Below are 11,203 nucleotides of genomic sequence, written 5' to 3' on the forward strand. Positions count from 1 at the left end.
CAACAGCGAAATTGTTTCTTGTGTGGACATCCCTTAACAATGGTGCTCGAGTAAATATAGTTTGCACAGGTGGTTGTCACAGGGGTAACCAAAAGCTTTGTTTTTCTTCTGATTTCCTGAGACAAATACATTTGATATAAATGCAATTAAGCCTGGCGGGGACATCTCTCCTCGCCAGTCTGTCAGCTACCTATGGTGGTAACCATAACCCTCACGCGCCTTGTGATTCAATTGTATACTTACCTCATTTCCTTGTGTCAATAACTCTCACCAGTTCATCTTTAGCCAGCCTCAGTCTCACCCTGGATTCTCCACCACCATTCCCTCGCTTTGCTGTCACACCAATTAAATATTCATTGCTTAACCTACCTGTCCTCCTGCCGCCCGTCTCAAAGCTTCCTCAAACTCAGGTTGGAGAAACAAACTATAATTCACCAGTCTGCCGCTCACTTGGCCCCCCAAACCTGAAACTACCCCACCTGCGAGTAACTATCACTTCAAGTCTTTCTCCAGCCTTCTGATGCTCGGTTCACTTTTCTGATCACTAATCTCTCTCCTCCTGTGTTACAGAACCACTCGCCCCCGTGAATCCCTGTTCCGAGCCCTAGTGTTGTTTCACGTATTTCTCGCCAGTAAACTGTCTCCTGCGTCTCCCAAGTCCCTGTGTCTTTTCAGGCAATTGTCGCTAGTTAACTGTCACCTACCTCTGTGCAAATAAAATCTATGAAATTGTTCACTGTCTCCGTGTGGTATCTGCACTTGGGTCCATATCTCGTACCAGCCTCTGGGCCTTGTGGCACAGCTAAATCAAGTAAATATTATTCTGATGTTTTTCAGTGCCTCACATCACAATAAGATTATTTATGAAATCATAACTTTAGTCTATATATCTTTAACTAAGCGATGCAAAATATTACTTTCATAATATGAGAAGTTTCCAAGTTAAAGGCCGTCAAATACATGGGAAATGGGTCATAATTATTTTTCTATCCATCCATCCATGCATCTTCTGCTTATCTGAGGCAGGGGCAGCAGCCTAAGCAGAGAAGCCCAGATCACCCTCTCCCCAGCCACCTCCTCCAGCTTGTCCGGGACAACACCAAAGTGTTCCCAGGCCAGCCAAGAGGTATAGTCTTTCCAGCGTGTCCTGGGTCTGCTCTAGGACAACCTCCCGGTGGGACATGCCCAGAACACCTCACCCTGAAGCCACCCAAGAGGTGCCGAGGAGATGTCCTTGTCAGATGCCCGAACCACATCATCTGGCTCCATTCGATGTGGAGGAGCAGCGGCTCTACTCTAAGACTCTCCTTTCCGACACCCTGACATAGACTTTCCCAGGGGGCTGAGGAGTGTGATCCCCCTATAATTGGAACACACCCTAGGGTTCCCCTTTTTAAAGATGGGAACCACCATCCCGGTCTGCCAATCCAGAGGTACCGCCCCTGATCTCCACGCAATATTGTAGAAGCATAACAACCAAGACAATCTTACAACATCCAGAGCCATCAGGAACTCAGGGCAAACCTCATCCACCCCTAGGGGCCCTGCCACCAAGGAGTTGTTTAACCCAAAACACCACTTGGGTTCAGATCTGGGAGGCTGTTCCTCCCAATCACGCTCCTCCAGATCTCACTGTTTTTGCCCACATGACCGTTGAAGTCTCCCAGTGGGACAACTAAGTCCCCAGGTTGAGCACCCTCAAGCACACTGCCCAGGGACTCCAAGAAGGCTGGGTACTCTGAACCGTCGTTTGGTGCATAAGTGCATACGACAGTCAGGACCCATTCCTTGAACTGAAGGCGCAGGGAACAAACATTCTTGTCCAGCGGGAGAAACCCCAATATACAGGCAGCAAGCCGAGGGAATACTAGGATACCCACTCCAGCCCGCCGCCTCTCACCAAGGGCAACTTAGAACTGGGACAGAGTCCAGCCCATCTCCAGGAGCCCTGCGTTGAGGTGAGCCCGACTATATCTATCATTGTACCTCTCAACCTCACACACTAATTCAGGCTCCTTCCTCACCAGAGAGGTGATATTCCATATGCTAGTCTTGGTAGCCAGGGATTGGTTTGCCAGGGCCTCTGCTCCTGGCCACCGCCCGACACACATATCGTCCCCGACCCCTAAGGCACCTCCTGTGGGTGGTGGGCCTACAGGAGGATGGGCCTATGTCCCGTTTTTGGGCTGTGCCCAGCCAGGCTCCATGAACTAAGGCTTAGCCACCAAACTGGTTCCAGGACAGGGCACCAGTAACCCTATCCCAGACAGGGTGAACTGTTCCTTGATCATATACTAATAGGGGTCTTTTGGATCGCTCTTTGCCTGGTCCCTCATCCAGGACCAATTTGCCTCCTACCAGGGGGACAACATAGCTCCTGGGAAACCTGGGACACACAAACCTCTCCACCACGATATGGTGGTGATTCACAGAGGGCCTAATTATAATTTTTCAACATTTCTCAGTATAGAGGTAAACAAATTCATTATTTTCAGGTCAGAGATAGATATTTAAGCTTTGTGGAAAAACTGCTATCAGAACAATTTTACTGGATATCATAATCTAAATTTCTTTTCTTTCTTTTTTTGTTGAGCATGATCTGTTTTTGTCACGGTTCACGAGGCGAGCTGTATGGAATTATTAAAGGACCCAAGATGCGGCACAACTGAGGTGAGGAAGCTTTTTTGAAGGAACGTGCTCAAACAACAAAGGCGAGGGTGGCGAAAAACAGAACTGAGTAAAACCTAAACTGGGAAAACTAAGCATAGAAAGCAAACCAGAAACAGAGATGCAGGGAGCGACGACCAGAGACGACGGAGGGAGATAAGCAGACGAACCAGCCATGCACACGAGAAAACACAGGGCTTAAATACACACAGGGCAATCAGGGAATGGGAAACAGGAGGGAGACACGGCTGGGAGTGATTGGACATAACGAGACAAGGGGAAGCGAAACTAGAACACTGACGGGAGACGCAGACCTACAACATAAAACAGGAACTCACACATGCAAAGACACAGACTAAAGCTACGTCCACACGTACACGGGTATTTTTGAAAACGCAGATTTTTCTATGCGTTTGCACCTTTCGTCCACACGTAAACGGCGTTTTTGGTCACTGAAAACGAAGATTTTTTAAAAGCTCCGGCCAGGGTGGATATTTTTGAAAACTCCGTTTTTGCATTTACGTGTGGACTAGAAAAACTGAGAAAATGCAGCGTCAAAGGTGTGCGCATTTTTTGACGTCACACTGTGCGCCACGTTATTGTTTCGGTGAAATGAATTTCTATAATACTGTTACTGTTAATTCTACTCTCTGCAGTGTTTAAATGCTTACATATACACACAGTTACTGTCCCTCCACACATACGACTCGGTTCTGCTTCTATGCCCCAGCTTTGTTTACTTTTTCCCACCGAGGCTTCTAGACTTCTGATTGGCCAACATTTCTGCACGGTTAGGAATCTAGCGCCACCTGCTGCTTTGGCATGTTCATAGCAGCGTTTTCCTTCATTTCTGCCTTTACGTGTGGACGGGATTATTTTTTAAAACGAAAACGGAAAATCTCTGTTTTCAAAAATACCCGTGTACGTGTGGACGTAGCCTCAGAAACACGGACTTTACCCAGAGGAAAACCACAGACAGAAATGACTAAACATTAACTGAGGAAGAACAGAACCAAACACCAAAATATATCACAACAATAGAAAACACAAAACGCTGGGTCAAAGACCCAGGATCATGACAGTTTTTCAAGTGAAAATGAGCCACATACATCTATGCATTCATATTCTTTACACTTTAAACAGTTTATCTACCAGGTCTATGGACTGTGAGAGGAAGCTCGAGTGCTCAGAGGAAGCACCACATGACATGGACAACATGCAAACTTCAAACAGAAAGAGATGTAAAGCCTGTTTGAAACAAGAGCCTTCTTACTGTGAGGTGAGGCTCCACCTAGCACTATTGTGCACACTGTTTTACTATTAAAGCTATGATACATTATGTGATACTGATGCTTAAAACTGGGTATAGAGGGGGGAAAAAAATCATGCTCAGTATATTTGTTGCAGTTTTAACAGCACTTAAATGTGTTTCTGAGTCCTGAAAATTACATGAGGCAAATTCCTGTATTCAGAAACATTGTGCCTTAAAGTCTGCACTGTTTTTTTATTATTATATTTAATACAGGCCTTGCGGTCTACTAGAAGTTCCACAGATAATTCAACAATACAAATACATAATTATCAGTGTGTTAATTACATGCAAATTGCTTGAATATTGTTTACAAAATAATCATATTAGCATTATAAATTCTGTGTGGCTATAGAGAGCTGACATCTGGTGATGTTCTTTTAGTTTACATACAAGAAGGCAGGGATAAAGTGTTTTCCCTGTAGGAACACAGTACATGGATGCAAAATTAAACTTGACCTGCTGAAATCTAGTCTTTCTTAGTGAATAGAGAGAAATTTGCAAAACTTACAGGGTGTGTGATGTGAGACATGGCTTCAGTCAATCCCTCCTGAAACTGTTGATGATCCATGGGAACAGGCTTATGTAACTCACCCTGAAAATACACAAATATACACGACTATGCAAACGTCTTGCATTGTTTATAATTTGCTTTCAAGGAGCCAGAGTTTATTTTTTTAAATGCACAACAGAACACTGTCAGTCAAGACTGGAATCCCCAGAGCCTGGGCCTAAAAAAAAAAAAAAAACATTGAAGCAGCACGGCATCATCTTGACAGAGAATTGAACAAAAGACAGCCAACATCCAAAGAAGAATGCCCTTCGAGAAGGCTGGAGGAGAAAGCTTTCCTAACAGAGTTCAGGCTACATTATAGAAAAAAGATTCTCATACCAAATATTACATTTCAAGCTCATTAAAGCTCAAAAACTCTGGGTTGAAATGTTGAATGCGCTGAAATACATCGAATTATTTACCTGAAAGCCAAAGTGAAGAACTGTTGAAAGCTGAACTTCACACAGAAGAAGTTTCAAAGTTGAAAAGTAGCTGAACATCTTTAAAATGTACATTAGAAAAAGCTGACTAATGACAAATGAAAATGGAAAAAAATTGAAAATACAAATCTGATTAAATATTGAAAGCTCATCTTTAAATAACTCGAAGAGTTAAATTATGTATTTTACATTTCTAAACTCAAGAATCTCCAATGAAGAACCAGAACATTTGCAGAAAATCTGCTGTGTGTGTGTGTGTGTGTGTGTGTGTGTGTGTGTGTGCGCGCGCGCGCGCGCGCGTGCGTGCGGATGCGTTTGTGCACGTGTGTACCTGTGTGTGTTTGTGATTTGGATCTCAATACTGTGAATGCTTAATCAGCATTTACACAGAACATTGGAATGTCACCTTTGTGGTGGAGAAGAACCCTGAGCTAGTGCAACTTAAGAGGTACAGGCTACATACAGTGGAATATATACCCAAATATTGGTTAATAAAGTACTTCATATATTTCTTAACTCACAGTAAATCCTAGAAAATGGTTAATTGAACTAACCGGCATCATGCTGTAGAGACTGTGTTCATTGGTACACCAAGAAGCAGAAACTGAGTTGTGATGGCTGCCATCTGGTGGAGCAGGCACAGGGCTGAGGAAACAAGACACATTACTTTCCTTTCACAAAGGTCCAGACATAAAAAGCAAGGTTTAAATCTTCATACTTATCAGAGTCATTTTGAATAACACACCAGCAAAAAAACTGATTGTAGTTCAAAAGTAGTTAGTTACTTAATGTGTCTATAATGTGTAAAGCTTACCCACTGACAAGGTGGTACTGGCTCAACTGTGGCTCCAGGAAGCAGTCTGAATAAGTCAGCTGACACTGAGTCGACTGATATGGATCAATGAAAGAATCAATATGATACCTTAAGTTGAGAGGGTCCAATATTTCTGATTGGACAGTATGGTGATGAGGATTGGGAACTATCCCTGGCAAACTGATGTTTGAAGTAGGCCCAGACCAAATGGGGATCTCTATTGAGATTGGACAGACATTATTGAGTCTCTCAGAGCAGCAACCTTTTGAAGAAGAATCAGCAGTATCATCATGTTCCTCGTTGTACTGTGGCTGTAGCTCTGTCGCAGGGCTATTCATCCTGGCAGAATAGAAAGACCTGCTTTAATAAAACATCCATCAAATACATCAATAGTGAATTTTGGATTTTTAAAGCTGAAGATTCAGTTCAACTGCCAAGTTGGCTTTAATAATATATCTGAAGACAGTTAAACACTACATGTATATAGGCTCATTTACACCTTGAAGCCTTGCTTTTCAAAGGCCGACATACAAGTCACTGTCTGTGAAGCTGGATTTAAGAAATAAGCGCTTAAAGTTTTTAGAATATTTTAGAATATTTTTACTATAATTATGTATTTTATGTCAGTGCAGAACAACACCAGGTTGGGTGGTTAATTGGGGTTAAAAGACTTACATTAGTTTATGTTAGCTAACTAAGAACCAACTACAGGATGCATTTCCTGAAGAAAATGCAGTGTGAATGCTGATAGCAGAATGGTTTGAGCTGAATTTTTAATCATTGTTGAATATTTGGTGAAATAACTTTCAAATGAGCTGAAATACACTGAATCGTTCACCTAAAAGTCAAAGTGCAGAACTGTTGAAAGCTGAAGTTTACAAAGAAGAAGCTCATATTCCTTAAATCACTTGAAGAGTGATAATATGTATTTTATGTCTAAATGTCTAAACCCAAGAATCTTAAAAGAAAAAACAGAATATCTGCTGTGTGTGTAGATCAGTGACTTCTTGTCAGGCAGGAAGTCTGTAAAATAAGGCTGAAGTAATGGACAGCAGCCTCTTGCCAGAGAACAGTGTGACAAACTGTTTATGTGAGGGGTCACATTCTGCTTTTGTTGCTTCCTCAAGCTTGACTCAAGCTTGTCAGTTTGGTGAACCAAACAGATTCTCCTCACACAGTCCTAATTTATAAAGTGCTTTAGAAACCTGAACATTACAGCTAACAGGTTTGTGCTATATAAATAAATAAATAAATGAATAAATAAATAAACTATAACTAACAGGTGGATTTTCCCATGTCAGTGGAGCTAGCCAGACGATAAAGAGCCACTAACTGCTTAAGAGACACACAGAGAAGGTGGACAGCATGGCTGCAACCATTTGTCGACACTACAGGAAGCTATGGGGGCAATATTGCCTATATCATCTGCCAACACTGCACTCAATACTAACGAAGAACATAGCGCGAACAGCAAAACAGCACGATGGAAGAAAACGAAAGCAAGGATTTTATAAAAAAATGTGAAAGCATTTCACAAAAAACGTTAAATGTAAACTTCGAAAACTTGTTGTTTTGGACTGGAAAATAAAATCCTTTTTTTGTCAGAAGCCATTTTTAGTTTCGTATTTGCACATTATTTTTTGTTTAAATACTACTAGAATTTTAATTTGTATTACCTAATTTTTTTTAAACTTTTATTCTAATGGTCTTATTGAGAAATGCTAAAAAATACATTTATTGTCAAATTCATGTGTTTCCTGGGTCATTATTTTAAGGTTTTGTGAGACAGGACAACAGGGTGAGATTCACAGGTGGGCAGACTTGAACAGGTGAGGTACTGGTGCCTAAAAGAGGAGGCTGCCCACAGGAAGTAGGGATAAAATGTATTGAAATAACTGATATTTATATAGCACTTTTCACAGAATAAGAACCACAACGTCCATCACAATAATGTAAAACAGATGTACATAAAACAGCACAATCGATCATACAGCACAACTCTAGTTAAAAGCCAATCTAAATAAATTTGTCTTTAGGTGCTGTTTAAAAGAATAAAGTTTAAAGAATAAACACAATCAAGGCAACGTAAACATCGAGGCAAAGCATTCCACAACCTGGGGGCTACTGCTCTAAAAGATCTATCTCCTCTGGTCTCAAAACGTGTTTGTAGGACTACCAACAGCCTTTGATTAGATGATCTCAGGTTGCGAGAGGGAGCATGGGGTTCTAAAAGACTGGAAATGTAAGCAGGAGCATCATGATTCAGAGCTTTAAAAGTCAGTACTAAGATTTTCAAATTGTAAAATGCACTGGAAGCCAGTGAAATGAGAATAAAACTGCTGTAATGTGCTCTCTTTTTCATGTCTTTGTTAAGAGCCTTGCAGCAGCATTCTGGACTGACTGGAGACGGTCAAGATTATTTTTGCTCAAACAAAGAAATAAAATAAAATCGTCTCTTTTTGCTTTTCATCCGTAAATACTCTGCATACTCTTTCATGTGATTCAGTTTATTTTGAAAAGACTCAACAGAATCTTGAGCTTTATTGTGAAAGGTTTATATTGAAAATAAACAAGCGGACAGGGGATGGTTTTACCGTCGTTGTTGTTGCTAATGACAACGCATAAAAACAGGTGCTTGTCTGTCTGTAGTGTGGTTATATTAAATATAAGAGAAAGAGAGAACTTTAAGAAATTAATATAGCCACTACAGTGACCATCAAAACGATGAAAAAAATATTGCCGTAAACAGTTTATTTTGCGACACCACGAAACAAACTATAGCATAAAATGAAACATAGATGTTTTTATTAACAGAACAACATTTAACTTTGTTCACGATTCTCCAGCAACAGTATTTCAGGATGACTGAAATTATTGTTCATTTTTACTGTACAACATTCATTACACAGTCACATATGATAATATATTGTCAAATTCAGCACAGTTCGTAGAGTAACCACCTGTTTACTGTCACACCCCAACTCCGATGAGAGCTTCCACTATTTTGTAGCCTACTTTTTAAATTTATAATGTGTTCTGCGGTAAAATATCTGCGGTGTAAAGAGAATCTGTTTTATACATGAGAGGCCGTTGAGCTCATTCTACTTCAGCTGGTATCTCGAAATGTTAACTGCTGGTTCATTAAAAGTCAGAAGTTACGTTATTCCGATTAGCCTAGGTTAATGTATCCGTTAACCTAACGGTACTTATAATTATTCATTTTGCGATCTTTACCTGAATATAAATCAGTTACACAATGCTAACTAATTTTTAAGTTTTAATCACACAATGTAGCTTATTGGTGACTTACACAAATAACTGTGAATACTTACCTTACTACAGCGGTTTCTTGGGTCTCCTAACCTAGCCTTTCAAGACAGCCAGAACACCGGACGTTACTACGGTTACAAACGCGGTTCTACATGTATACATTACGATCAGTTACACGTGTGTTCACCGTTTGGATTCAAGTGTGAAAAAGATTATGTGGCCGTTACTGACAGACTGCTGCGCTCATAGCCTACTTCAAGGAGAAGAACTGCGGGCTTTATGAGCGATGCTGGTGTGCAACACATCTATTTACTGCCTCTTTTCTTTTATCACTCACAATTTTATTTTGCCCTCAAAGTGATTCCCGAAATTTATTCCAGTAACCGTTTCACAATAAAGGCTTTTTGAGGAACAGTGAAGGGCTTCTATTACCGCGAACGGCTACAGGGCTTTTAGTTTGAAACAGATACAGGAAGTGTTCTGCTTTTCATCGGTCGCTTAATGCACAGGTGGTCTTTAACGGAACCTAAAGTAATAATAATTAAAAAAATAAAAAAAAATCGAAACAGAAATGGGCAGTTAGGTAAAGATGATGGAATATTTAATCAATAAGTGATTTTCCAGCTTCAACGCAGTGTTGTCACTGATGGAGATTTTACACCGGAAATTTAAATCCCTGACGGAGTCTCTGGAATTCATTCTCATTCTCTAAATGAGAATGCCACCCATTTCAGTGAAGAAAATAAGAAAAATGAAAGAGACTGTCATCAATCTCCAGGCCCGTTGTATGAGAGATAACCTTGTCTTTTCAGGTATGCTGGAGAGGACTCAGAAGAAACTATTAAAAACTTCATCCAGACCCACCTGAAGCTTCCAGAGGACACCATGAAGAACATCAGCTTCGATATAGTCCATTGTCTCTGAACCAGGAGGCCTGGGGCCCGGAGGCCACGTCCAATTGTCGCCAAATTTGACCATTTCAAGCAGAAGGAGCAGGTGAAGAGTCACGGTTAGGGAGCTGAAAGGAATAGACTTCAGCATAAACGGCCAGTTCTTTAAGAGATCGTCTATTTACTTTTGTATTTCCACATCACAGTGTCAGGTCTGTGTCTTTGTGGAGGTCTCATGTTTCCTTTTTTATTTTGATAGTTCCTTGTCCTATGTTCAGTGTATTCAGTTTTGTTTCCTCCCCGTCTTGTTATGTTTGATTAGTCCCAGCTGTGTTTCCCTCCCGTTTCCCATGCCCTCGTTACCCCCATGTGTATTTGAGCCCTGGGTTTTCCTCTGTCTGTTGTCATGTTGTGCATCCTCACTGCTGTGGTTTCCCTTGTGCTCCTGTCTAATTCCTAGTTCTCAGTCCCAGGTTTGTTTTCTTGTTGTCTAGTTTGAGTTTATTGTTTCCCAGTGTTTTAATTCTTAGTTTCCATGTTTAGGGTTTTGGTTTGTTTTGGGGTTTTTTTTTTGTTTATTTAATGGAGGATTTTTCAGCAATAAACCATATTTATTATAGTATAATGTAACCAACATTCCTACCTCTGTTTATAAATTGTATTTATTATAATAGCAACCAGCATTCCTACCCCTAGACATACCTCCTACTCAGTGTGCACTACCACTGATTACATTGCACCGTATATTGCACTGATCACTTGCTCATTACATTGCACCTGCTCCTTTATATGGTACATATAACTTGTACTTATCGGTGTAGATACTTGCATTATTACATACATTCCCTGTGTAGGCACCTCTTAAATTTCAAGGTTTTTTTTCTAAAGGAATTTTAATGTAAAAATCTACATGCTGCTAACAGAGAGATGCCAAACTGTGTTTCCTTGTTCTTGTAACAGTGACAGTAAAGATCTATTCTATTCTATTCTATTCTATGCTACGCTATTCTATTTAATAAAGCTGTCGTTTTCAATTAACTTCCTGTGCTGTGAGTCCTGTGTTTGGCTCCTACATCCTGCCGCCACATAGCAAACCTTGACAGATAAATCGCTGACAATTACTGTCAATGACATACACACACGACAAGCGTGTACACGCTAGCTTATATAAGTTAATATGCACACACATAATCAGACAACACCAAGCACCACTCTTGTCTACATATTACACTTTTATGGAACCTTTTTTTTTTTTTTTTT

The 11,203-nt window shown here is 40.6% G+C and overlaps 1 protein-coding gene across 4 annotated transcripts in view; it reads right to left on the reverse strand.

Moving 5' to 3' along the window:
• tesmin (testis expressed metallothionein like protein) overlaps positions 1-9,375 on the reverse strand; it is a 20,823-nt gene extending 11,448 nt beyond the window's left edge. For 2 of the 4 annotated variants that reach the window (XM_040026730.1, XM_040026727.1), the window contains exons 1-4: positions 9,116-9,374; positions 5,784-6,122; positions 5,524-5,614; positions 4,488-4,571 (exon numbers count right to left, since the gene is read on the reverse strand). In XM_040026730.1, coding sequence (XP_039882664.1) covers positions 4,488-4,571; positions 5,524-5,614; positions 5,784-6,121 — 513 coding nt within the window. In that variant the 5' untranslated portion in view covers position 6,122; positions 9,116-9,374. Of the gene's footprint in view, positions 1-4,487; positions 4,572-5,523; positions 5,615-5,783; positions 6,123-9,115 lie in introns of all 4 variants that reach the window. The other 2 variants (XM_040026728.1, XM_040026729.1) reach the window with 1 other exon arrangement.
• Positions 9,376-11,203: the final 1,828 nt, after the last annotated feature.

This window comes from Simochromis diagramma, unplaced genomic scaffold (genome assembly GCF_900408965.1).
Source record: "Simochromis diagramma unplaced genomic scaffold, fSimDia1.1 OVJJ01000293.1, whole genome shotgun sequence".
Taxonomy (NCBI): Eukaryota; Metazoa; Chordata; class Actinopteri; order Cichliformes; family Cichlidae; genus Simochromis; species Simochromis diagramma.